General features: G+C 48.3%; 3 protein-coding genes across 21 annotated transcripts in view; 1 reads left to right on the top strand and 2 right to left on the bottom strand.

The window, feature by feature from the left end:
- On the bottom strand, positions 1–4,499 carry TOMT (transmembrane O-methyltransferase). The gene is made up of 4 exons (XM_017894341.1): positions 4,422–4,499; positions 3,239–3,513; positions 1,300–1,496; positions 1–805 (listed from the first exon to the last, which is right to left on the bottom strand). Exons 2-4 carry the CDS (start codon positions 3,495–3,497, stop codon positions 485–487), a joined length of 777 nt encoding a protein of 258 aa, XP_017749830.1. The 5' UTR covers positions 3,498–3,513; positions 4,422–4,499; the 3' UTR covers positions 1–484.
- The window catches only part of LRRC51 (leucine rich repeat containing 51), a 24,431-nt gene continuing 4,429 nt past the window's right edge, over positions 4,455–24,456 (bottom strand). For 3 of the 19 annotated variants that reach the window (XM_017894348.1, XM_017894347.1, XM_017894346.1), the window contains 5 exons: positions 20,566–20,754; positions 19,798–19,935; positions 15,170–15,375; positions 14,091–14,239; positions 13,504–13,889 (listed from right to left, as the gene is read on the bottom strand). In XM_017894348.1, coding sequence (XP_017749837.1) covers positions 13,727–13,889; positions 14,091–14,239; positions 15,170–15,375; positions 19,798–19,879 — 600 coding nt within the window. In that variant the 5' untranslated portion in view covers positions 19,880–19,935; positions 20,566–20,754 and the 3' untranslated portion in view covers positions 13,504–13,726. The other 16 variants (XM_017894349.1, XM_017894345.1, XM_017894350.1 and 13 more) reach the window with 12 other exon arrangements.
- On the top strand, positions 6,061–12,151 carry LAMTOR1 (late endosomal/lysosomal adaptor, MAPK and MTOR activator 1). Its single transcript, XM_017894364.1, has 5 exons — positions 6,061–6,268; positions 10,187–10,332; positions 10,585–10,662; positions 11,027–11,153; positions 11,528–12,151. The coding sequence occupies exons 1-5, from the start codon at positions 6,227–6,229 to the stop codon at positions 11,618–11,620; spliced, it is 486 nt and encodes a 161-aa protein (XP_017749853.1). The 5' UTR covers positions 6,061–6,226; the 3' UTR covers positions 11,621–12,151.

The following is a 24,456-nucleotide window of genomic DNA, read 5'->3' on the forward strand; positions in this document are numbered from 1 at the left end:
CATCCAGCTATTCCTGCAGGGCCTCTAACTCACTGTCTGCCACTTCCTCTGATCCCACCCAGAATGGCATGGGCTGAGGATGGGAGGCTTTCTGAGGCCGAGAACTGGGAGGTCCCTGGAGCTCTCCCATCCAGCTTCCTTCATGTTAAGAGAGAAGATTAAATGTCAGAGCAAGGCGGGGATTCCCTTGGAGTCACTCAGCAAATCAGTGACAGAGATGGGTCGGGAGCTCAGAAAGAATGCTGTCAGTCCATGGTTCTCCCTGGAAAGAGGGGGCCTAGTGAAACCAAGCAGCCTGATAGAACTTGACACTTGAGGTCAGTGTAGAGGCTGAAAGGGGTCAGAGATGGGAAGAGAGACTCCCTAGCCCTGAGCCCAGCATGTGTCAAGGCCCCAAACAGGAAAGGGAGCAGATTCTGAGGTCCCTGCTTGCGTGGGGGTGGGGGTGGGTGTGGGCATCAGTAAGTACCCCTGGGCCTGGACCTCAGCCTGGTCCAGCATAGGTGAGCTGAGCTATGCCATCCTTGATAGCAGGGAAGTCTGGAAGGCCAGTGTGGTGGAGGCGGCAACGGTAGCGGCCACAGCTCTTAGCATACTGCAAGAAGCGGGGTGCACCAGGGAAGAGCACGTGGTCAGCCAGCACAGTGGCACCTGCTGGCAGTAGGGCATGGGCTTCCAGCAGCTGCAGGTCCCTCAGGTAACATCGTGGCCGGTGTATCAGGAGCACCAGGTCTGCCCGACTCAGCTGATACTGGGTGCGTAGGCACGGGATCACCTCCTCTGAGCTGCCCACGATGAGCTCCACCTGTGAGGATAGGGGAAGCTGGACGTGAGGGTGGCTGGAATTGTTCTCCCAGTGAAGACCCCACCAGGATCTGGCTTACTTCATGCCAGGTCCTGGCTTAGCTCCCCATGAGTGTTCTCACATTTCCTCTGACCTCAGAACCTACGAAGTCAGGATCAGTATTGTGATTTCCATTCTGCCTGTGAAGAAGCTGAGGTTCAGAGAATGCATGCTTTGCTAAAGGTCACATAGTTAACAAGAGGCAGAGTAAGAGCTGGACCCAAATTTGCTGGGTTCCACAGGCCTTTCTCTTAGGTGTTTCTTTTGTCATCCGGCAGAAAATAATGTGCAGATGACTTGGGACAGGAGGGCAGGAGCTCACACACCATCCAGCATCACAGTCCCCAGAGTGGAGGTGCTTCCTTCTCCTTAGATGGGAGTCCCTCACAAGGGATGTCTGGCTAGGGCAAGGCCTGGGGTGACAGAAATCTGGGGTGGGGAGATGGGAGACTGACCGTGTGCTCATCAAAGCCGGCCAGGCGGATGAGTTTTTCAGCCACTGTTGCTGTGCGTGGGTCCCGCTCCACAGTAAGAAGGCGACCCCCAGGGGGCAGGGCTTGGGCAATAAGCAGGGTAGAGTATCCACAGTACGTTCCCAATTCCAGCACACAGGCAGGGGCCTTCTCCTCCACCAGCCGCATCAGGATCTGACCTATGTGGGGAGATGGCTGTTGCAGAAGACATGGGAGACGAATGCAGGGCCCCTGATAGAAAGATATCTCAAATGCTCACCTGCCTCACTGCAGCTCCCAACCAGCTGGGGTCTCATCTGTCTCTTGTACCATAGCCCCAACTGCCCTCCTGGTCCCCGTCTCCTACAGTGTAGTCTTCACACCAGCCCTGGAATCTTTCCAACCAATCTGACCTTATTACTCCTTGGCTCCTGTGAGCTGAAGGCCTTTGGGATTGAACTTGGGATCCTCAGCCTGGCATTCAGGACCTTGGACCTGAGCCTATTCTACTTCCCAGGTTCATCTCTCAGCACTTCACACCTGTGGTCTGTATCACAGCCATCCCAAACAACTGTACCCAGAATCCATCATGCTGTCTCATTCCTACATGCCACATGTGTATATGTGGCTGGCTTTGCCCGGGCCACCCCCATCTCCATCTGCCTGGCCAACTCAAAACTTCCAGATTCAGTTCAAATGTTGCTCTTTCTCCATTAGGTCCCAGGCAGAAACAACCACCCTATCTTTGAGATTTATGAACGGTCTCTGTTAGAATTTGTAGTTTCATTCCCCTTTTATTGCTCATTGAATATATTTCTGATCTTGGAATTGGACGAACTTCTATTTATTTATTTATTTATTTATGAGACCAGGTCTTGCTGTGTTGCCCAGGCTGGAGTGCAGTAGCGTGATCATGGCTCACTGCAGCCTTGACCACCCAGGTTCAGGCAATCCTCCCACCTCAGCCTGCCTAGTAGCTGGGACCACAGTTACTCACCACCACACCCGGCTAATTTTTAAATTTTTTGTACAAACAGGGGTCTCGCTTTGTTGCCCAGGCTAGTCTCGAACTCCTGGGCTCAAGTGATCCCCCTGCCTCGGTCTCCCAAAGTGCTGGGATTACAGGCACGAGCCACCATGCCCAGCCAGTGAATTTCTGAATTTCTTTTCTTTTTTCTTTTCTTTTCTTTTCTTTTTTTTTTTTTTTTTTGAGACAGGGTCTTGGTCTGTCACCCATGCTGGAGAGTGCAGTGGCACAATCATGGCTCACTGCAGCCTCAGCCTCCTGGGCTCAAGCAGTCCTCCCACCTCAGCCTCCAAAGTAGCTGGGACCACAGGTGTGTGCCACCATGCCCAGGTAATTTTTGCATTTTTTGTAGAGATGGGTTTTTGCCATGTTGCCCAAGCCAGTCTCAAACTCCTGAGCTCAGGCAATCTGCCCACCTTGGCCTCTCAAAGTGCTGGGATTACAGGCGCGAACCACCACACAGCCGAATTTCTTAAATAAGACACTAAAAGCACCTATGCTGGGATTGAGATAAATCCAAGCAGACAGCTACCTTAAATGGTATGTGGAAGCCTCCATGGTGGAGAAGAAAAATGTGGAGACAGATAATTGCAAAGCTATGGGTTATCTGCTGAGATGGTTATTCCACTGTGTATTATGCTTCCTTTGAGGCCAGCATTTATGGCTCGTTCATCTCTGTGGCCTCTACCCCCTCCCTGGCACCTAGCACATTCCTAATACAAAAGAGGTGACAATAAATGTTTGCTGAATAAATGACTTAGTCCAAGCTCCTCATTTCCAGATGAGAAAAAAAAAGAGGCCCTAAAAGAGGATCAAGAACCTGCCCTATTCACCCAGTAAAGCAGCAACAGATCCCAAATATTCCTTCACTGCCTTGGGGGTACTTCTTGGAGCAGAAGGCTAGGGAACACTGACCTTTGACAGGCCCCATATGGCTCAAGTACTCGTAGTGGCTGCTCCAGTGGTCCAGGGTGGTGAGGATGTGACCGGGGTCACCAGGCAGGGCATGGGTGAGCACGTAGCTGAAGGCCCGCTCCTCGATCCGCAGCCCTGACAGGCAGTCTCGAAGGCTTCGCAGCAAGACCGTGCCCACCAGCAATCGGAAGTAGTGCCGGTACCGCACCAGCAATGTTACCACCAGTGGCAGGAAGGCCAGTGCAATGGCAGGGGACATGGTCCCTACCTGGGTCCTGGGGTGGAGGGAGGGAAACCCACACCCACAATTTGCCTATTTGTGTAGCCTTTGCCAGTAGCAATTATCCTTATGTTTTACAAACCATGGCTCAGAAAGGCTAAGTCTTTTGTCCAGAGTCACACAGCAGAACTGGGATTTGAATCCAGGTTAGTATGATTCCAAGCCTGTGTACTTTCAAGGACTCCATACTGTCTACTTTCAGCACCCAGCCCCAAATCACCTCTTCCCAGTCCCAACCCCTGGTTCCATCTTCACATCGTTTTCCTGACTTGTCTTTATCCGTGACGTCACCCCTTCTTCAGGACCCCTTTCACTAGTTCCCCTCTGGGGTATCTTCCCCCACCCCTACCCTCTGCCTGCCTGGACTCCTCTGACCACTGCTGTGTAGCAAAAGAGCATAGGTTTGCAGTCAAAAACACCTTCACCATCACTGTGCCCTGCCTCAGTAAAAGGCAATGAAAATACTCCATAGGGTGTTAGGGTGAGATGTCCTCTTTCCCACCCCAGGACTCTCCCTCTGCCTGCTCTTCCCTGCGGTTAGGAGGAGTCTCTGATTCTGTAATAATTCTCCAGCCCTATCTCCTCTCCGCTGTATTCCCCTCTTCTCCTGTGCTGTCTCAGAATTCCCTTCACAAATGTGTACATACACATAACACACAGCACACATTTTCCCTCTACTCAGCTCTTCTCTCCAGAGGCCTATGGGGAATGGGCCTCTCCTCCCATGTCCTGGGCCATTCTCTTCCTCATCCAGATCTGACCTCCTTGCAGGCCTTCTTGCAAGGCCCCTGGTGGTGGCGGGGAGTAAAAATGAAAGAGTGTATGGATGGGTGTGAATAGGTGAGTGATGTGGTGGGCTTGAACTGGTGTGCTTGGGAACCCACAATCCAGGGCCCTGCTTACCTGGGCTGGAGGCTCCTGCTTAGGCAAGACCAGAGCACAGGACAAGTTGAGGGAGTCCAGGGCCTGCTGTGGGGGATAACTCTGAGGCAGGAGGCTGGACTGGCTTTCAATTATTCATGCTGAGGTGGCTGCTGTCACCTGAGACCTGCAGTTCAAGTTACCAGCCTCAGAGATGAGCTTAAGCTGCCTCCTACCCTTCAGGAACCTCAAAAGATTTACAGAACCTCAGGGTCTTGATTTGAGGGGTTATAAGAGGTACGAGATCTGGCGACTTCTCCGATCCCTTGGATCAGAAGATGGGGCATGGGGTGAGCCAAGGTGATGGGGTGACTGTAATGTACTCATTGATATGCAAGTTTTCTGTAAGCAAGGCCATGCCTTGGGCCACAGGTAAGAGTCAGAACCTGTCATTGTGCTCCAGGAACTCCCAAGTTTGGTAGGTGAGACTGACCCAGGAACATAGAATATAGTGTGATCACTATTGGATGTTCCACGACTACAGGGACTTTGGCTGTTTTGTGAACTGATGCATATCCAGATATAACAGTGTGTGGCACATAGTAGACGCTCAGCAAGTATTTGTTAATGCATGAATTAACACTGGATGAGGATTAAGCATAGGGAGCTGGACATGTCCAGAGAATGGGGTCAGAGAAGGTAATCAGGAGGACATTGTACTGAGTCTCGAAGACAGTAGGCAGACCAGGCTGCATGTGCAAAGTCCAGTAGATCAATCAGGAAACATCATTTCTCTACGTCCAGTGAAACACATTGCTCACCCCTCCACCCCCTCACCCCTCACCTCAGAACATGCAGTGGGAGAGAGGTGTCAGGCTCTGCATGACTTTGATATGTCAGATGGGTAATGTGCCAAAACAAGATTTGAGGGTGGGCGCATTTCACACATGCGGGTGAACACCCAATCACACGCGCATGAACAACAAATGGATCACTACACAATTTTGGACGGACTTGGACCTGTGTTCAGGGCCCAAGGGAAGACATGGGGGAGGGGGGGCGTTTAGGAAAAGAGAACTGATGGTCAGCTTTGTGCGTTAGATTTACTATGGGTGCTGTAAAAAAAAAAGGCAGAATTAAAGATAAAAGCCTGAAGGCAGAGAGGTCAGTGAGGTGACTTCTATCTCCTCCACCAGCATCTATCTCCGCTCCGCGTCAGCATGTGAAGGTAGTATAAGGTCCCTTCTTGTAAGTCGCAGATTCCCAGCCTAGGTGCAGAATACACCCTCTGTGTATTCACCCCCAGCCCAGCTGGGCGATACACCCTCTGTTCCCGGACTGGGTACAGGTCATCTGGATCCTCTGTGTGTGCACCCAGGCTGTACGATCTAGGAGCGTCAGGCCTGGATCCCACTCGCCCCTCGCATGGCATTTAGAAGCGTGTATCACGAGGGCATACAAGGGCATTTGGTACGAGTTCGCTCAATGGCCCAGAAAAGTGGCCTAGTGGCCACGAGAACGCACAACACAATTCACGACGGCCACTACTGCCAGTTTAGAGACTGGAAATATGAAGTCATGTGATCCGCCCCTCCCTTTCCTCGCTTCACTTGCCTGCGTGTCCGGTTACGCCTTCCCATTGGTTGACAACGATCACGCGCTAGCGGGCGGGACCGGAAGCAGGGGTGTTGATGAGACGGCCCAGCGGCTCCGGGAGAAGGGATATGGGGGGTGGGGTGGGGCGGGTGGTTGCCGCGGGAGGCAGTTGCGGGTCATGTGACCGGAAGGGCTCCTGACGGACGCCGTCCCTCCTCTGCGCGGCCTGAGCGCCCGGCCTGACCCCGGCCATGGGGTGCTGCTACAGCAGCGAGAACGAGGACTCGGACCAGGTGCGGCCGCGGCAGGCGGGGCTCGGGAATGAGGGCTAAGACCCTGGGGCATGGGGCCCAGAAAGAAATCTGCGGAGAACGGGCAACCGGACTGCAGGGCTCACTGAATAAGGAGGCCTGGAGGGGACAGATTACACAGGAGACGCCAAGCCGGACTCCTACCCCTGTTAAAGCCCCAGCTTTCTACACGGTCCCCGCCTCGGGGTGTGCAGGCAGCCGCCTGTCCGGCTCGCTCCCACCACTTCCGTTTGCTCCTACCTTCAAAACTTTCCAGATTCAAGGATCCTCAGTCTAGGTCCCCGGGAAACACTCCCTTCCCAGCTTCCTGTGTCTTCTCTGTATTAGTGGGCTTTGCGAATCCATTGTAGGAGTGGGTAAGCTGAGGCCCTGGGTTAGGCTGTCCTGAGATGAATCAGGAATTCGTGTATCGTCTTATTCCCTGGGGTTGCAGAAGGAAGGTCGCTGCTAGTCTAGGGCCAGAAGACGATTCTGGAAGTTGGTGGCCTTTGAGTTGGCCAATGAAGTATTTAATGGATACAGTAAGGACATCGGGACATGTGGGAAATTGGGAAGCAACAAAGAGGGTTTAGCTTTGACTAGATTGTGGGAAACGAGACATGGAGCGGGAAGTTCATTTGGTTCTGACTTTGGCTTGCCTCAGTGCAGTCTGCCTGGGGCCTGAGGGTTCCTTTAGCTGGAGACATGCCTGTTCTGAGAATTTGGCTGTAGATCTGATCCCTCTGTCGAAAGGCTTAGGCTGGGGAGACCTCTACAGTTTTAAATTCTCCCTCTTCCTCTTAGTGCATTCTCACTTCTCTCCATATTCTAATCCCTGCCCCGCCTGGCCTGACATTCAAGGATGAAGTCTCAAGTTGCTGTCCACTTTCCTTTTTTGATCGTCTCTAACCCTGGATTCTACATTTGAACATATAGTAGACCTGAGAAAGTAGAAAGGTTTCAAGCAGCTCACAGTCTAATAGGGGAGATGGTCACAAAAATAGACTATATCACTGGTACTTGGGAAGTAGTTATTTCTTCAGTGAATGTATTTTGGATTAAGGGCTTAAGCCTAGGAAAATGTCATTTGTATGGGAAGCAAGGGTGGCTTCTGGTTCTCAATTCTCCATACACCCAATGAACACATATTTCCTTTGCTCTGTGTTAGGCATGTGTCATGCCTAATACCTCTCACTTCACCTCCACCTTTTTGAGAAAGAGACAATAACCCTGCCTACGGGGAGAGCTGTGGCCTAGTGGGAAATTGTCCCTTAAAGCATAATGTGGACTCTTGCAGGGAATGAGTCAAGAAGGATTAATGCCTTATGAGAAAGGATACCAGCTTCTACTTGGAAGGGAGAGCTGGGCCTGCTGCTCTCTTGAATCTCTACCTTCTCCGTGGTGGGCTCTCCTTTCTGTTCCTAACACCCAGAGAAGGTGTTTAATCACTGCTGGGTGATTTGAGGCCTTATGTAGCAAGAGCCATAACCATCCACCTCCCACAGTCCCTCTTTCAGTTCTTGGGCAGGCTCCTCTCCCACTCTCATCTCTGTCTGTTTATCACAATAAAAAATGTACAACACATTACAGTTTACAAAGGGCCTTGATAGTTATCTAATTTGACTCTTGCCAGACATCTGTCATGTTCGTGTGGGTTATGTCTATTTAAAGGTGAGGAAGAAGTTCAGAGAAGCTAAGTGATTTGGCCAAGCTGAGAAGTGCTAATGCCTAGGTGTTCTGATGCCAAGCCATGTACTTTATCCATGGGGCCAGGCGGTCTCATCTATGCCCCTAGACCAGGTGGCCAGTCATGGGCAGGCTGCTATGTCTGTGCTAAGGTAGACAGTGAAACCCTGCTTCTTGGGTTACACTGACGCAGAGACAAACCTTGATGTGACAAACCTAACCCATGCTCCACTCGCACTTCGGGAGTGGGGTGATATTTGTCTACTCTGAAGGGGGTAGCATGGCCTCTTCTTTAAGTCTAGGTTTCAAGAAAACAACCTTGTTCCTCCCTTGATCTTAGCTGAAGGCTGAGAAGTGATCAGCCAACCTTCTTCTTGAAGAACCCCTGAGAGGGAAGAGACTACTCTGTCCTGCAGGAAGATCTGTCTGAAGTGGAGCTGGGAGAAGAACAGACACATAGGAAGCTAACTTTGGCCTCATTATGGAGCCAGCTTTCCTTAGAAATACATAGTTTTATCTTTGGCAAACATTTTGTCTTTTTAGCTCTTTAATACTGAGCCTGTGTTTTAGGGAGGAAGGGTGTCTGGGAGTTTATAGAGGTGATGGGGCAAAGCCCACAGCTTTTGTCTCTTGCTGCTGGGAACTGGATCAAATTGCCTGAGGACACTTGGGCAACCTAGGCTTGAGAAAGAAGAGTAAGGTGAAAAGGCTGGGCCTCCCTAAGCAGGGCAGGAGGAAGTAGCCCTCTACAAGGAGAGTTGTGGAGTTGTGGGCAGGGGAGCTGGAGCCTGCAGCAGGAAAGACTGAGGAACTGAGACAGGCCTGGAGGGGAGCATTGAGGGGTCTGGCACTGAAGGTTGGTGAGTCAGCATTAGCCAGGATGTCCCCCTGGGCCCATCCTTGGCTTTGTCCAGGGCACTTTTGCTCTTTATGGGTTGGATAGATACCCAGCAGGTCTGTTTTTCCAATTTACCACTGATACAGCAATCAAGGATTTGCAGCTGATGGACTCAAGGCAGGGTCAAATCCAGAAATATTACAGTAGATAGAACAGGGGACTGAAACAGGACAAGTAGTAAGACCAAACCAGTGAGGAAGCTTGGTTTGGTCTTACGTTAGTTCAGGGGTTGTGATTATCAGCATAGGCCAGCAGTAACAGGGCTGCTGAAAATTTACATGGGCTACTCAGATGGTTTAGCAAGGGCGGGAATAGCTCCATTGTTGTTTGTTTTGAGATGGGGTCTTGCTTTCTTGCCCAGGCTGGAGTTCAGTGGCACAATCCTAGCTCACTGCAGCCTCAAACCCTGGGTTCATACAGTCCTCGCACTTCAGCCTCCCAAGTAGCTGGGACTGCAGGGCTCACACTACCAAGTCCAGCTAATTTTTTTTTTGTAGAGACAAGGTCTTGCTTTGTTGCCCAGGCTGTTCTCAAACTCGTGGACTCAAGCAGTCCTCCTGCTTTGGGCTCCCAAAGTGTTGGGATTCCCAGTGTGAATCACCACACACGGGTACAGCTCTACTGCTCAGATCAGGATACACCTCGTACACTCAGTTTGATTCTGGGAGTCACATAGAAAAAGAGCACCAGAGCACAGGAGGGTGAACACCTTCCTAGGGACCTGCCTTCAAGAAGGGAACACACTTGTACTGTGTGACCCAGGGCTGGGCTGGGATTCCTGCCCTGACATAGTTTGAGAAATGGCCATGGAGAGGTTGGGCTTGCTTTCCCTTGGGGCCTAGGGCCTTGTCTGGACTTGCCAGGGCTTCCATCTTGGAAGGAAACAGCTTTGCTGGGGAGGGCCTGGTCCTGGGGGATGAGGAGGGCTGTTCTTGGGCTCCTGACTTGCACTGGTTTCCCCTTTAGCTCCCATTGCTTTGCTATGTCTCAGCTCCTCTGTCTTCCAGCCTCTAGTATCCTTTCTCTGCCAGGTCCTAGAATGTTTTTCAAGCTCCAGGGCTGTTGCTGACTATCTGCTTTGTGCCTCTGTCCATTTTTTCAGGGCCTCTAGGACTGCCTGGCTCCCCTCTCGTTTATCCTAGAATACCAACTCAGCTGAGCTCCCAAGGATAGGCAGGAACTGAGTCTTATCTGGCATTCCATAAAGCTGGGCGCTTTGGATATTCCTTATAGAAATATTTTTGGTGTTTAAGGTCAGAGCTGGGCTGAGGGTAGCACCCATGAAAGGCAGGATCTAAGGGTCCTGGGGCTGACTTCTCTCCCATGACCACTTCTAGGACCGAGAGGAGCGGAAGCTGCTGCTGGACCCTAGCAGCCCCCCTACCAAAGCTCTCAATGGAGCCGAGCCCAACTACCACAGCCTGCCTTCCGCTCGCACTGATGAGCAGGCCCTACTCTCTTCCATCCTTGCCAAGACAGCCAGGTAAATGTCAGAGGACCAGGCCTGGGTCAGAGCTCCTCTATCCATATTAAAGGCTAGGATAGAAGGAGCGAGGCTCAGGACATGAGGGATGGGACAAGGTCACTGGAGAGAGGTGCCTCCATGTCCAGCCCTGCTCCAGTAGGCAGGAGGGAAACTGGTGTCAGATAGCCCTGGAGTTGGTACCTGGCACTGAGTCCTGTTTGTCCTTCTCAAAAGCACCTGTCATGTCATCTCTGTCTCTTCTCCCCAAAGCAACATCATTGATGTATCTGCTGCAGACTCACAGGGCATGGAGCAGCATGAGTACATGGACCGTGCCAGGCAGTACAGGTGAGCAACTGGCCAGTGTGGGTCCCTCCGGCTACTTGGGCTCCTACCCTCCATCACTGTTCCAGCTTCGGAGCCTGGCCCCTAGTCCAAGCTTCTCATTTGGTGCAGCCCTGGAGACTGACCACAGATCACTTGGGTGCTTCAGTAAATATTCATGTCAGCCCTGTTTACCCTGTGACACTCTCGAGGGCGTTGAGGCCAAGGGAGGTGGGCCTAGAGTGAGTCTGTGATGAGCTGAGACCTTCCCTCCCAGATACCCGCCTCGGCACCCTGCTTCTCTGGCCTGAGGGGATGAGGCTTACTTGGGCTGGGCAGGGCAGACTGTGGCTTAACTGCCTACCCCCACCCCCTCTCTCTTGGTCAGCACCCGCTTGGCTGTGCTGAGCAGCAGCCTGACCCATTGGAAGAAGCTGCCACCGCTGCCGTCTCTTACCAGCCAGCCTCACCAAGTGCTGGCCAGTGAGCCCATCCCATTCTCTGATTTGCAGCAGGTGAGACACCCCTTGCCTGCCCCTGCCCACCCTTCCCACACTGCCCAGGGTATGGCAGAGGGTTCACCCACTCTGCCTCAGAGGAGGTAGGGAAGATGGAGTTAGGGAGCCTGGTAGCCTTGTGGGCCCCAGTTCCCTCTCACCTCATTCTCTTAACTTATGTCTTTCCTATCTCCTTCCCGCAACCTTTATTGTTTCACTCCCCATGGTTCTTTTCCTTCTGTCTCTCCCATCCCTGTCTTTCTCTCTGCCTTCCTGTTCCCCATCATTCTGTCCTTCTCCTTCATCACCATCTTATCTCCCCTCCCTCTTTTTCCTGATTGGCCTCCTCACCTGTCTCTGTTCCTCTCCTCCCCGGCCCCTCTCTGTCTTAGGTCTCCAGGATAGCTGCATATGCCTACAGTGCACTTTCTCAGATCCGTGTGGACGCAAAAGAGGAGCTGGTTGTACAGTTTGGGATCCCATGAAGAGAGGGGTCCTTGGACAGCTCTTCTCCTCTCTTCATCCCATCTCTACCCCACCCCCTTGGCCCCCAGCCTCACTGCGGCTTATACAGTACCCTAACCTGCTACTAATCACAGAGAAAAATGTGAAGAAGGAGGAAAAGAGGAAGGCTAGAAGCCTGAGCAAGTGAGGGTAGAACCTTTTGGGACTGGCCTTTGAAGCTCTGGCCAGGGATGGGGTGGGGGCCAAAAGGACAGAGCCTGGTATGTCGTCATAGTCATTGAGAATGTGGAGATACCAGTTTGGGTGGGGGGTGATCACCAGGGGACCTAGGGAGATCCCCTTCCCACCCTCTCTCTTGGCCTCAAAGTCACTCCTGCCCCCTCTCCCTGACTTGGTGCTCACAGGCACCTCACAAGGGTTTGTGATCAGGGTCTGGATGAGCTTGAATTTGAATGAATTCAGTTTGTATTTCTAGAACCCTGGGTTTTTACATGTTTAGTCTTTTTTTTGTTTTGGTTTGTCACCCTCGATAAAGGAAGTATATTCATCCATGTGCTGGTTCTGGCCCCTCTGTCCTATCCATTCTACTTTTGACTACTCAGGTCTATGAGAGTAAGATGGGGGGAAGGGGACATCTTCCAGAGGCACTGAAGATGAATCCAAGAGATAAGGGTTTAGGGTGTCAGCTCTTAGCTGAGACCTGGCTTGGGCTAACCTCAGATTGGATGAGACTGTTCTTGTCCCTTGTCCAGTGATGATGGGAACACTGTCAAAGCTGAACAGACCTGAATCTGAGGCAGCTTTGATTCTTGGGGGCCCTGCCTCAGACTCAGTGGAATTACCAACAGCCCCTGGGGGTGAAGGGAGACACTGCGGGTCGGGGGGTGGAGAGTGAAAGCAGACTAGACTCTTCTGGGAATATCTAATAGGGAGTCAGCAAGCAAATGTTTTAAGCAGAAGATTCTTTTATCAAATGAAATCCTAAGCAGAATCCCAGCATATAAAACATAGAATGGAATTACTCTGATCTGATTGAAGTGGAGGCTGGTTTCAGAGATCATAGCCCATCTTCTTGGCCTGTCATGGAGGCCTGTGAGGCATCTCTACAGACCCTGGTACTCTGAAGAGTTTGGAAATTACTGATCTATTTTAACCCCCAAATCTCTAAGCTGAAAAGTACAAAGGGGCCCAGAAAGTTAGATAAATTTCCCAAGGCTATGTGGTAAACCCAGGTCTCCAGTCCCAGACCAGCAGGCCTTTCCCTCAATTGCCTCCCTTTTTCAGCAAAATAAGACTAGAGCTGGCCAGGTATAGTGGCTTATATCTGTAATCGTAGCACTTTGGGAAGCTGAGGTGGGCGGATCACCTGAAGTCAGGAGTTTGAGACCAGCCTGGCCAATATGGCAAAACCCCATCTCTACTAAAAATACAAAAAAAGGCCAGGGGTGGTGGCTTACACTTGTAATCCCAGCACTTTGAGAGGCTGAAGTGGGTGGATCACCTGAGGTCAGGAGTTCGAGACAAGCCTGGCCAACATGGTGAAATCTTGTCTCTACTAAAATATAAAAAATTAGCTGGGTGTGGTAGCAGGCACCTGTAATCCCAGCTACTCAGGAGGCTGAGGCAGGAGAATTGCTTGAACCCGGGAGGCGGAGGTTGCAGCGAGCTGAGATCACACCACTGCACTCCAGCCTGGGCGACGAGTGAAACTGTCTCAAAAAATAAAAAATGAAAAAATAAAAAAAATTAGCCGGTCATGGTGGTGTGCACCAATAATCACAGCTACTGGAGAGGCTGAGGCAGGAGAATCTCTTGAACCTGGGAGGCAGAGGTTCCTGTGAGCCAAGATCGTGCCACTGCACTCCAGCCTGTGCAACAGTGTGAGACTCTGTCTCTAAAAAAAAAAAAAAAGAAAAGAAGGCTAGAGCTACTTGCAGTTGCCTGAGTTAGAGAACATCTCTACAAGGTGTAAGTGACTTCTCATCTGCTCAACAGCTCAAATCATTTATTGTCAAACCATGCTGTCTATTCTCAGGCCTTTAGGACTACTAGGGTCGTGGGAGCCTCAAAGTGTATTCTGCTTGATCCGGGCCTTCTTGGGCTTGATGTTCATGCGTTTCCAGACTTCAGCTGTGGTGCGGTCTGCTTTGGTGACCCCACTGAAGTCGAACGTGGTGATATGGGGCAGGGTGCACAGCACATATTGCCTGTGGGGAAGACTCAGGCTGGGGGCCAGACCCCCCACCAAAATCCCTTTCCCCCTCCACCAGTTGCTGTTGTCTTCCCAGACTGCAAGGAATGGAGGGACTTGAGCTTAGTTTGGGGAAGATTAAGTTTATCCTGACTGAGAGCAAGGAATGCTTAGAGGTCGGCTACCCACTTCCCAGGTCTAAGCATGGCAGAATAATGGTCTTAGATTTCTTGTTTCTCCTCCTCCTTTCCCTTAGGGGAGCCCAGCTAGACCCTACCTCCAAGGGGCAGGGCACTTACCTATACCCTTTCTCTTCCTCCATGGGGTTCCCATGGAGTGTCAGGCTCCGGAGCCGAGGAAGGACAGCCAGCTTATTCACCTCCCCCAGGTGCTGGATGCTGTTGCCATGAAGATAGAGGACACTCAGGTTGAAGAAAGTTGTTAGGACCTGTTGGGGAAGGAAACCAAAAGCCAGGCTAGACAGGACAGGACCCTTAATCTCTGCTCAGGGCTGATTCGTGGGCAGAGAAGAAAGAATGTGGGGAACAACCTGCCCTCCACTCCAACCCTCCACAGCCATACTGTATGACTCTAACCTACTTTTATTTACCTTTTAAGACATACAGGGCATCACACTGAAAAGGAGCTGTGATCTGAGGGTCAGGAGTATGGGCCTGGGTACCAGCACTGCCAGTGACTTGCCTCTCCTGCCTCTCTCTCAGCCTTAGTTGCCCCTTCACTGAAGACCTTTCCAGCTTTGGTGATCTACGATTCTATCACAGCAAGCAACGGGAAGACAGAGAATCATGCTAGGCACATAAGAAGCTTTTAAAATACTGATTAAATTGAGATCACCACACCAGGGGAATAGTTTCCAAATCATGCTCCAGCTCCTTTTCCCTCTTAGGGATCTTGGACCAGAAAAGGCCAAACTTTATTTCTTAAAACTTGAATCTGAGTTCACAGAAAGTAAGTGCTGTACTTTTATTGACTACCTTTTCCACAGGAGAACCCAGCACAGGACACAGTGGGTGCCCAGTGACAGTTACAATTTTACCTCAGCCTCTGATGTACTAGTTGTTTGTTGGTTTTCATGTACTTTCATTCAATCCTCACAAAACCTTTATGATACTGGCATATTATCCTCATTTTTCAGACAAGGAGGCTGCAGTTTTGAGAGGTTAGGTAGCTTGCTCAACGTCAGTAAGAGGCAAACCCAGGATTTGAACCTACATCTGTCTGGCCCCCTAGCCTTGTGCTTTGGACTGCACCACGCTGCCTCACTACTTCCTTGATAACACGTAGGAGTGGAGAGGTTGGGGGCTGAACAAAGTGGCTTCAGGCTCCCCCGACTGGATTCCTAGTGTTAGGAACTCACAGGGTCAATGGAAGTCAGGTCATTAAACGACAAGTCGATCCAGGCCAGGTTCTCTGGGTGCTCCAACAGCTGTGAAGCCACCTGGTTGAAGTCTCTCAGATCATTGAGAACATTGTTATTCAGCCACAGGGACTGGGTCAGTGATTTCCCTGACTTTGAACGCTTCAGTGGTCGTAGTCCTGTCCTTGGCTCCTCATTTACCAGGTCTGTGGGGACAAAGTGAGACTTGGGTATCATCTTTGCTTTTCTGGCTTGAGGGGGTGAGAAGGGACAGAGCTGGAAAGATTAGCCATCCAAGCTGTAGCTGAGTCTAGTGCAACCCTGTCCCATAGCTTCCAGCAATCAGTAAGTTTAAATTAAGGGCCAGAGACTTCCATCTCAAACTCTTGGCTTTTCAGGTTACATGGACTTCTCATGTCCACTGTACCACTGGGTCTTTTGTATACTAAACCAGTGTCAGGTTGAGGAAAACTAAGAACGAGAATTGTTGGGCTTGAGCCGAGTAGATGATAACACAAAATCCTGAATTAACCACTAGTAAAGCCTATAGAATTCACTTCAGTGGAATACACTCTGATATCCTCCCTCTTTTTCCATTAATGTTGAGTACCTGCAGTATGCCAGGTACTGGATATACAGTGATAAACAAAATGAGAGTCAGTCTGTTGCAGACTTTGTATGAATAATAGGGCAGAGAGCAGACATTTGTGCCTTCGAGGAGTTTATACGGGCAAGATGGGAGCAAACTGGCAATATGATGTGATAAGTGCTATATAATAGTCGTTTCGTAGCAGCACAGAAGAGAGGCTATTGACCCAGTATGGGAGCTCAGGGAAGTTTCCCAGGGCAGGTGAAGCCTGAGCTGAATCTCAGTGGATTAGGAGATGTTTTTCAGGCAAAGAAGGGTAAAAAGGCAGGGAACAGCATGAAGAAAGGTATAGAGGTACAGGACAGCCGGGGAGTCTGGGGCAGGTTTGTGTGCCTGCACAAGTGCTCGCACGCACTGCACAAGGGGGACAAAGAGGAAAAGAAGAGGCAGGAATCCAGTCAAAAGTCTCGAATGCCAGGCTGAGGATCTTGGGCTTTACCCTGTAGGTAATGGGAAGGCACCAGACTGTTAAAAGCAAATGATTCAAATCTTTTATTTCAGAAAGATCACTCTGAAGTGTCAGTGTGGAATATGGATTTTAGGGAGTGAGTTGGACCGAATGACCAATTTGGCTGTTTGAGTCATCCAAGCAAGACATGAGAGGGACGGACCTACAATCAACATAATTTGGTTGACTGGATGTAAAGGTAGAAGAATATTAAAGGGTGGTGGCCAGTTGTATTAACTAGTAAGGAATTACAGGAAGAAGAAACAGCATTGGAAAGGTGAAGAGTTCAGGCTTAGCTTTGGTGTGTTCGAGGTTCCTGTACAAAAAGGTGGAGAAGCCAAGTAGGTAGTTGGAAATGAAGGTCGGAAGCTCAGGAGACACAGACTTGAGAATCGTTAGCAAAGAAGGCATACAAGTTAGGGAAAGAGATGAGATTCCTCTTGGAGAGTGAGGGTAGGGAGGAAGGTCAGAGGAAGAAGAATCCATTAGAGAAGTTAAATAATCAGAGAAAATCAGGAGAGGACAGTTTAAAGATGTTCAGGGAGTAAATAGTTTATAGTAGTAAGTTCCAGGGAGGTAAAGACTAAAAAGTAATTTTGGCAACTTAGAAGTCCCTGGTAACCTTGGCTGCTTCAGTGGAATGGCAAGGGTCTGGGGGCAGAAGCCAGATTGAAGTGAGTGAGTTCAAGAGTGAATGGAGGCTGGGTTCATGCCTGTAATCCCAGCACTTTGGGAGGCCAAGGGAGGAGGTTTGCTTGAGCCTAGGCGTTTGAGACCAGCCTGGGCAACATCACGAAACCCCGTCTCTACCAAAAAAAAGTGAATGGATATCAGCAGTTAGCATAAACAACATCCTCAGAAAGTTTGGCTGAGGAGGAGAGAGAATAGGGAATAGGATTATGTTAAAACTCAGGTGTATGGAACACCCCAAACCCTCATTCCCACTTTTTCAAAATGAGGTCCAGAAAGAGGATGGGCCTTGCCCAAGTTCAAAGTCAGAGTCAGAACCAGATGCCAGGTCTGGCTGAGGTAACTGTATTTTTCCCATTGCTGCTAAGCCTTTGGTTCCCTAGTTCACCTCTGGGGAAGGAAGTATTTAGTATTTGCCGAAGCTAGCCAGCTTTCTTCACTCTCTTTTCTGCTCTCTACTGGAAGGACACCCTTTGCCCTTCCACCCCCACCTCGCCTCCTCCTCAGCTGCAGGTCAGGCAGCATCCACCAGATGGCTCTCTGCCTTAGTCCTAGAGTGAGCAGGACCCACAGTTGGGGCCTGAGGTTGCAGGAGGGTACTAGAACGGCGTACCCCAGCTCATGAATTCCTAATCCTGCCTCCCTCCCCACACCTCCTGAAAACCCTGAAACAGAATGACACAGATGAATCAAAATTAAGGTCAAAATAACCCCACATGAACTAGTGCCCCATGTGATAAGGTAGCAGCTTGCGGAATGCCACCAAGCATGGGCTGGAGGCCAAGCTCAGAGGGAATCACTGGTGGGACTTTAGGAGTTGCCTAAAACTTGATGCTGGCTGGAGCTGCTCTTATCAGGGATGGAGTGGTATATCCAGGCTGCCACAGGTTGCTGCTCCTCTCAGATTCCACCAACACCCTATACTGCCTAAGAATCTATAAAGTTTCTTGTTCAGAGTAGGCCAAAGCAGGTCTGGAAGCTGGACCACAAATATCAGTGCTTTGAGAACTGGGGAACATTTAGCTCCAGGAAGATCTGGGAAATTATGTTCCTGTTTTCCTTTCCCTGAAAGGCTGCCATGTAGCTGTTTCCATCTGTCAGAATACAAGTTAGTTTGATAGAACTTCCCTGTGTCATCCCTCAACCACAAACTGGAAGGGGTTGGTAGGTGTATATATGGTGGGAGACTTCCTTAACACTCTAGGTTTGTGAAAAGTTAGAGGATCTGGGTTGGTGGGAGCACAGATTAGATGCCTTCCAAAGGCACTGCCATTTTATATTCTGTAATATATATTCATTCAGCAAATAGTGTGCCAAGTACCCCCAGACTCTATTGTATCCCTTAACCCCAGCTGTAAATAAGTTTTTCAGAAGCTCGGGGGAATCTGAAGGGACTCTGACCTTTTGGGCCTTTGATGTGCCTCTCACACATCTAGCAAGGAGCACAATACCTGGCATATACATATGACACACACACACACACACACACACACACACACACACACACACACACATATAAATGCTTAATAGTAAGTGCTCAGTAAATACTGAATGGTCGAAAGAAGGATGGGGCATCTGTACCAATTACGTTTTGTGATGTAGAGTTACCCTTGGTACTGCTTGTCTCTCTCCCAATTCTGGGGACTCCATAGAGGGCAGAGCTACACCTCCATCAGAGTTAGAAATTCCCATGATAGGTAGAAGGTATACTTCCCTCCCACCTCTGTCATTTCACCCATCTTAGAGATAGTTACTATTGCAGCTAAAACCGCTTGTGAAACATGGACTACATCAGAAGTGATGCAGTGCACAATAAAGATCACAGTAGGTGGCTGTGTGCTCGTGAGAGAACAAATATGAGTTACCACTGTGGCTGATGATAACGCAAGTAGACCCTAAACCCAAGCTAAGACTGGTGCTATTTGCCAGCTTCCCGAGCTTAAAGGTGGTGGCTACCAATTGCCTGAGAGAAGACTAAAGTCAAATAATAGTTCTAAGACAGTGGATGTTAACATACATTCTGTGAGGACAGATGGACTGATGCTTTAATGAAAGAGCGATAACAAAAGCCAGGGATGGCGGAACTTCCCTAGGAAGATCGGATAACTCATTGGGAATATGACATGGCTGAGAGCCTCCCTATGTTCCCTCCTGAAGGGACTAGCTACCCGTTTACAAAGACATTGAATGGCAAAATGGTAGCGAGTGTGGGCAGTGTTGGAATCTGCAGTAAGTGTAGATGATGATGGAATAAACTTGGATATGGCTGGAATGAGTGTAAGAAATTTGTCAGTAAGTATTTAAACTGGAAATATGCCAGTTTGTTGATAAGACCCCTCATGTTTGGCCAGTCAGAATAGGCTTGTGTCTGCAGACAGAGGAGAAGGGTTTTGCCTACTTGCTGGGACTCCATAGGAGCCTGTGTTTTCCTCCTCTCTTCAGGTAAAAAGAGGAGAATAAAACTATTGGCTGGTAGACTGGCTTCCCAGTTTTCTTCCACTTGACTTTCCTGCTGTAGCCTGGCTTCTTTTAAAGATGATCAACTACTGTGATAGCCCCCTGTTTCCTTTCAGATTTGCTCCTTAAAAAAAACAAACAGGGGCACATGTTCTTAGGATCTCCTGGGGCTGTGTCAGGGGCAAAAACAAAACAAACAAAAAGACAAAAAAAAAAAAAAAAACCTCTCACTCTCCCCTACCCTCTAAAAGACAGTAGCAACACATCTGCAAGCATATAGGAAGACTCTCTTTAGGCTTTTAAGTAGAAGATTATGGTTTCTCCCTAGGGACCACACTGGGCCTGCTGCCTTAGTGAGTGGAGTGCTGTGCTCTGGGGGCTGACCTTGAATGACGTGGATGCTTCTGAAAGAGTAGTCAAGAGGGGGCTCCTGTACCGAAGTGTTCATATAGTCCCGTTTGTTCATAGTTCAGGCCATCATTCATCAGGTGAAAGCAGGTGCCCTGGGAGTCCGGGTTCAGCCTGGGAGGACAGAGAAAGACAGGTGTTTCAAGTACACCGGCCTTCAGGTTTCCCCCTAGTCTTCCATCCCTGCTTTCTATCCTCTACTACTCTAGGCCTGCCTGGCTGTATTTCCATTTTAAGATATGAATCACTATTCCTTGCATGTATAGAGCACTTTCTACTTCTCAGAGCACCTTCACATCTCTTAGAACTCATTTGAGAGTTGTAACACCCATTTCTTTGTCTGGAAAATGCCAGATGAAGAAACTGAAACCCAAGGGGTAAAAGGACTTGCCTGGAGTTAAGCCAATGAGTCAGTTGTAGACTGCAGTCATAATCTCCTGACTCTGAGACCCTTTCTGTTACTCTACAGTAGCTACCATGGAGACTGTCTTGATACCCACCTTCTGGTGACATCAACTGGGCTATTCTATTGCTTAACAAATCCCTGAGGGCCTGCACTACATCTGATTGGTGTCTGACTGCCCCTGTCAGTCTGGCCCAGCTGGGGATTTGCCACCTTCTCCGCTTGGCTTTGGTGTCAGCTCCATTACCTTTCCATCCAAAGACCCTACTTTCAGCCCTATCCTGAATGTAGCCATACACATAAAAACATACACACACACAAAACCAGAGTCTACCTCTCACCTGTCACTGATGCCTGAAACTCCACCATTAGGGATTCATTCCTGTGGGTTTAGGGATTGTTTCCGGTTAAAATGGAAATACTCCCTGAGAGGGATGAACACAATGTTGTTATCAGTCACTTGCAATGTGGTATGAATTGTCTTATCAGATGGTTTCCAATTTGTTAGCTAAAGTAAAGCTGAGGTTTTTCTGGAGACAAGAGAGAACCATGAGAATACTACTCACCTGGGATAAAGAGCTGACAACATACTTTAACAAGGGGTTTGTGTGTGAATCACACAAGCAAAAGACAAATTGACAAGATAAGGACAAGAACTTGTCCCAGTCAACCTCCCCTTTCTCATTCCATCCACTGCTGCTACCTTTGTATTATTATTTGTATTACTTCATCTGCTTTCCAAAAGGATTTCAGGTTTACAATAATACAGTCATAAAACAGATGATTTGCAGAATACTGCTGTCCACTAGAAATATAATATCACAAATGCAAGCCACATATATAATTTAAAATTTTCTAGTAGCCAAAATAAGTAAAATGAAATGGTAAAATTAATTTTAATAACTTTATTTTACCCAGTATATCAAAAAATCATTCAATATGTAATCAATATTAAAACCTTCTGAGATATTTTACACTTACAGCACATCCCATTTTGGACCAGCCTACCTGTCAAATGTACATGACTAGTGGCTACTATACTGGACAGTGCAGATTAGAAAGTTAAAAATGGGCCGGGCGCGGTGGCTCAAGCCTGTATTCCCAGCACTTTGGGAGGCCGAGACGGGCGGATCACGAGGTCAGGAGATCGAGACCATCCTGGCTAACACGGTGAAACCCCGTCTCTACTAAAATACAAAACTAGCTGGGCAAGGTGGTGGGTGCCTGTAGTCCCAGCTACTCGGGAGGCTGAGGCAGGAGAATGGCGTAAACCCAGGAGGCGGAGCTTGCAGTGAGCTGAGATCTGGCCACTGCACTCCAGTCTGGGTGACAGAGCGAGACTCCGCTCAAAATGGAAAAATGGAAGAGAAAGATCAGAAACTAGATTACAGGAAGAGAGAGATGTGCCAGGCACTTTAAGAATCTAAGCCTACATTTAGCTCTGAAATTCCTGGCAGCCAAAGCAAAAAGAGAAACCTTGGGATTGCAGTTCTCATCATTGGATTCAAAGGATAAATTAGTTTGCAGAGACAATGAAATTGGCAAACAACCTTAAAATGGAATTTCTTACTCAGGAGGCTGAGGCAGTTGGATTGCTTGAGCCTAGGAGTTGGAGGTTGCAGTGAGCTACAATTGTGCCACTGCACTCCAGCCTAGGTGACAGAGCAAAACCCTTTCCAAAAAAAAAAAAAAAAAAAGAAGAAGAAGAAAAGAGAAAAAAGAAAGAATTTCTGTTAAAAACCAAGGACCTGATATCTTATAATTCAGCTGAAGCTTAATACAGTTCAAGTAAATTCTTTTTTTGGCAATTTAACATATACATGGATAGAGTTCAGTAGGTTTAGAGGAAAATTAATGTCTTGTTCTGAAAAAATAGCAGTCCCAACTGAGCTTTGGGGAAGTGCCAGCTTGAGTCACTTCACAGCTTCTGTTATGAACTGGTCCCATGGGCATGGATTCTCAATTAGGGAGACTTGAATCTTTTAGATATTAAATCTACAGGCAGACAACAAAGAACACATTATTCTTTTGTAAAAATAGAGGAACCTGCTGTGTACTATAGAACTAGAGGAACCTAGCTTATACAGAAGCCCATCCCACTTCAGCACCTACAACAGATTTTATACCTTTGAACAAGATTGGATACTTTTCTCAAAGTAAATACTGGGTTGGCACCCCAGAGTTATGCACCACTGAACATGGATTTTAACTTAAAATACTTAAGGGCAGATTTTTACTGTTAGTTTTCTTGACTATCAGAGAACCCCAGTGCAGTTCCTAAAGACTTCTGATTTCGTGTAGCACCAGCTCCTGTTGCATTTTCTGAATTAGTATTACAAATGGATCCCCAAGAAGCTGGTTAAATTTTTAGCCTTCTGCATTTAAGCTGTAGCCCAGGCTGTGAGTTAGTATCGCGTCTTATTCATTATCCAACATAGAACCAGGTTTACAACAGGCACTCAGAAAATGTTTCTGGGATGAATGAATGAGAAACTGCCAATTCTGAGGATTTCTGTTTCAGAAGAGTTGATGCTAAGCTGTTCTAACAATTGGCACCCAGGTTCAGCTGTTTCAGTCCACACCTTGTTCACAGTAAGATATTCAGTTCAATTCAGCAAACATTTGTTGAGTGCTTGCTGCTCTGTGCCTGACCAGAAGAAATGAAGCCAAGATACAAATAATAGAACTCTGTCATGAGCACAGAAAGACCTGCTGAGTTTCTACTGATTGTGGCAAACCAGCTTGCATCCAGTTCCAAGTAACAGCTGCCCACTTAGTGAGTACTCTAAGTATGTTTCAACACTCAGTTCTAGTGTACCCTCTTCTATAAAGCCTTTCTTTTCCAGATAAAATTGGTTAATGTGTCCTGTGTTAGGCTGATTGTTTTGGTGATCCCTATTCATGGTCTCCCCTGTATCCATCCCTTTTTGCCTATAACATTATAGTCCCATCTCACTCTGATGCTGGGCCCAGACATATGACTTGTTTTAGCCAATGGGATGTCGATAAACATGAAACAAACAGAAGCTTTAAAGGAGGCCTTCTTGCTCTCTGCCAGTGCCATGAGAACATGGCTGATCTGCTGAAGGGTTATGAGATGTGTAGGTGAGAGACATGCGAAGGAGCCAGTGATTCCAGCTGAAGCCATCCTAGACTAACCCACAGTCAGCCTACCCCCAGTCAAGATCAGGAGAGTCACCCAACCCACGGATGACTGCCAACACATGAGTAAGCCCAGCCAAACCAGAAGAACCATCCAGCTGACTCTAAGACTTAGAAGCAATAATAAATGTTTATTATCTTAAGCCACTGTGTTTTGGGATGGTTTGTTACACAGCAATAGCTAACTTCTGCATGCCCCCACTGTACTTTGAACAAAATTTTATTGAACAAAATTTTATTTCAGCCTGTTTACTCATCTGTGAAATGGAGACAAACCCTACTTTTAGAACCATTGTACATCTGGCATCAGGTGCTCAATAAATGGAAGCAGTTGTATTCTATGTTAATTTCATTATAACCAACTTTGTATACTCCCTATAAGCTTGAGGACAGGGACAAGACTCAGACTTCTTTCTCCCTTCTCATCATTACCCCACATTGAGCCTGGCAAAAAAAAAAAAAAAAAATGCATATTCACTAAAGGTTTGATGGACAAATGAAAATGGATGGACAATGGAAAAATGAAAGAAGAAATGAAGGAATTAATGGAGTCTCCAAGGTATCACATAGAGAGCTTGACTGCTGGAGAGAACTGACAAAGCCTTGATGCTGCCATGCTTAATCCTGTGGCTGTGTTTTTGGAGTCAGTCTTTCCCATCTGCTATTCTGGCTTATGACCAGGAGATAATCAGATGCCAGCACCTTCATCTGTCCAGACTGACTGACTTGATGAATGACAGGGTTAGGGGAATACCTGCCTTGTTTCGGAACTGGAATTTCTCATTTCCAAATTGACAGTATCTTTAACTGTTTTGTTTTTTAATTGTAAAAGCTAATATGATAGATGATAGATGAATAAAGTGAAATGACATGGAGAAGAACATCAAATAGGAACTCAAAGTTTGAATCTCCATTAACAGTTTGGGAATATAACCTCCTAGAATGTATAGCTAATAAGGTTTTATATATACACACACGCACGTGCGTGGTTTTCTTTTTTCTTTCTTTTTTTTTTTTTTTTTTTGAGACAAGGTCTCACTCTGTTGCGCAGGCTGGAGTGCAGTGGTGCC

The sequence above is a fragment of the Rhinopithecus bieti genome, unplaced genomic scaffold (genome assembly GCF_001698545.2).
Source record: "Rhinopithecus bieti isolate Rb0 unplaced genomic scaffold, ASM169854v2 scaffold_21412, whole genome shotgun sequence".
NCBI lineage: Eukaryota > Metazoa > Chordata > Mammalia > Primates > Cercopithecidae > Rhinopithecus > Rhinopithecus bieti.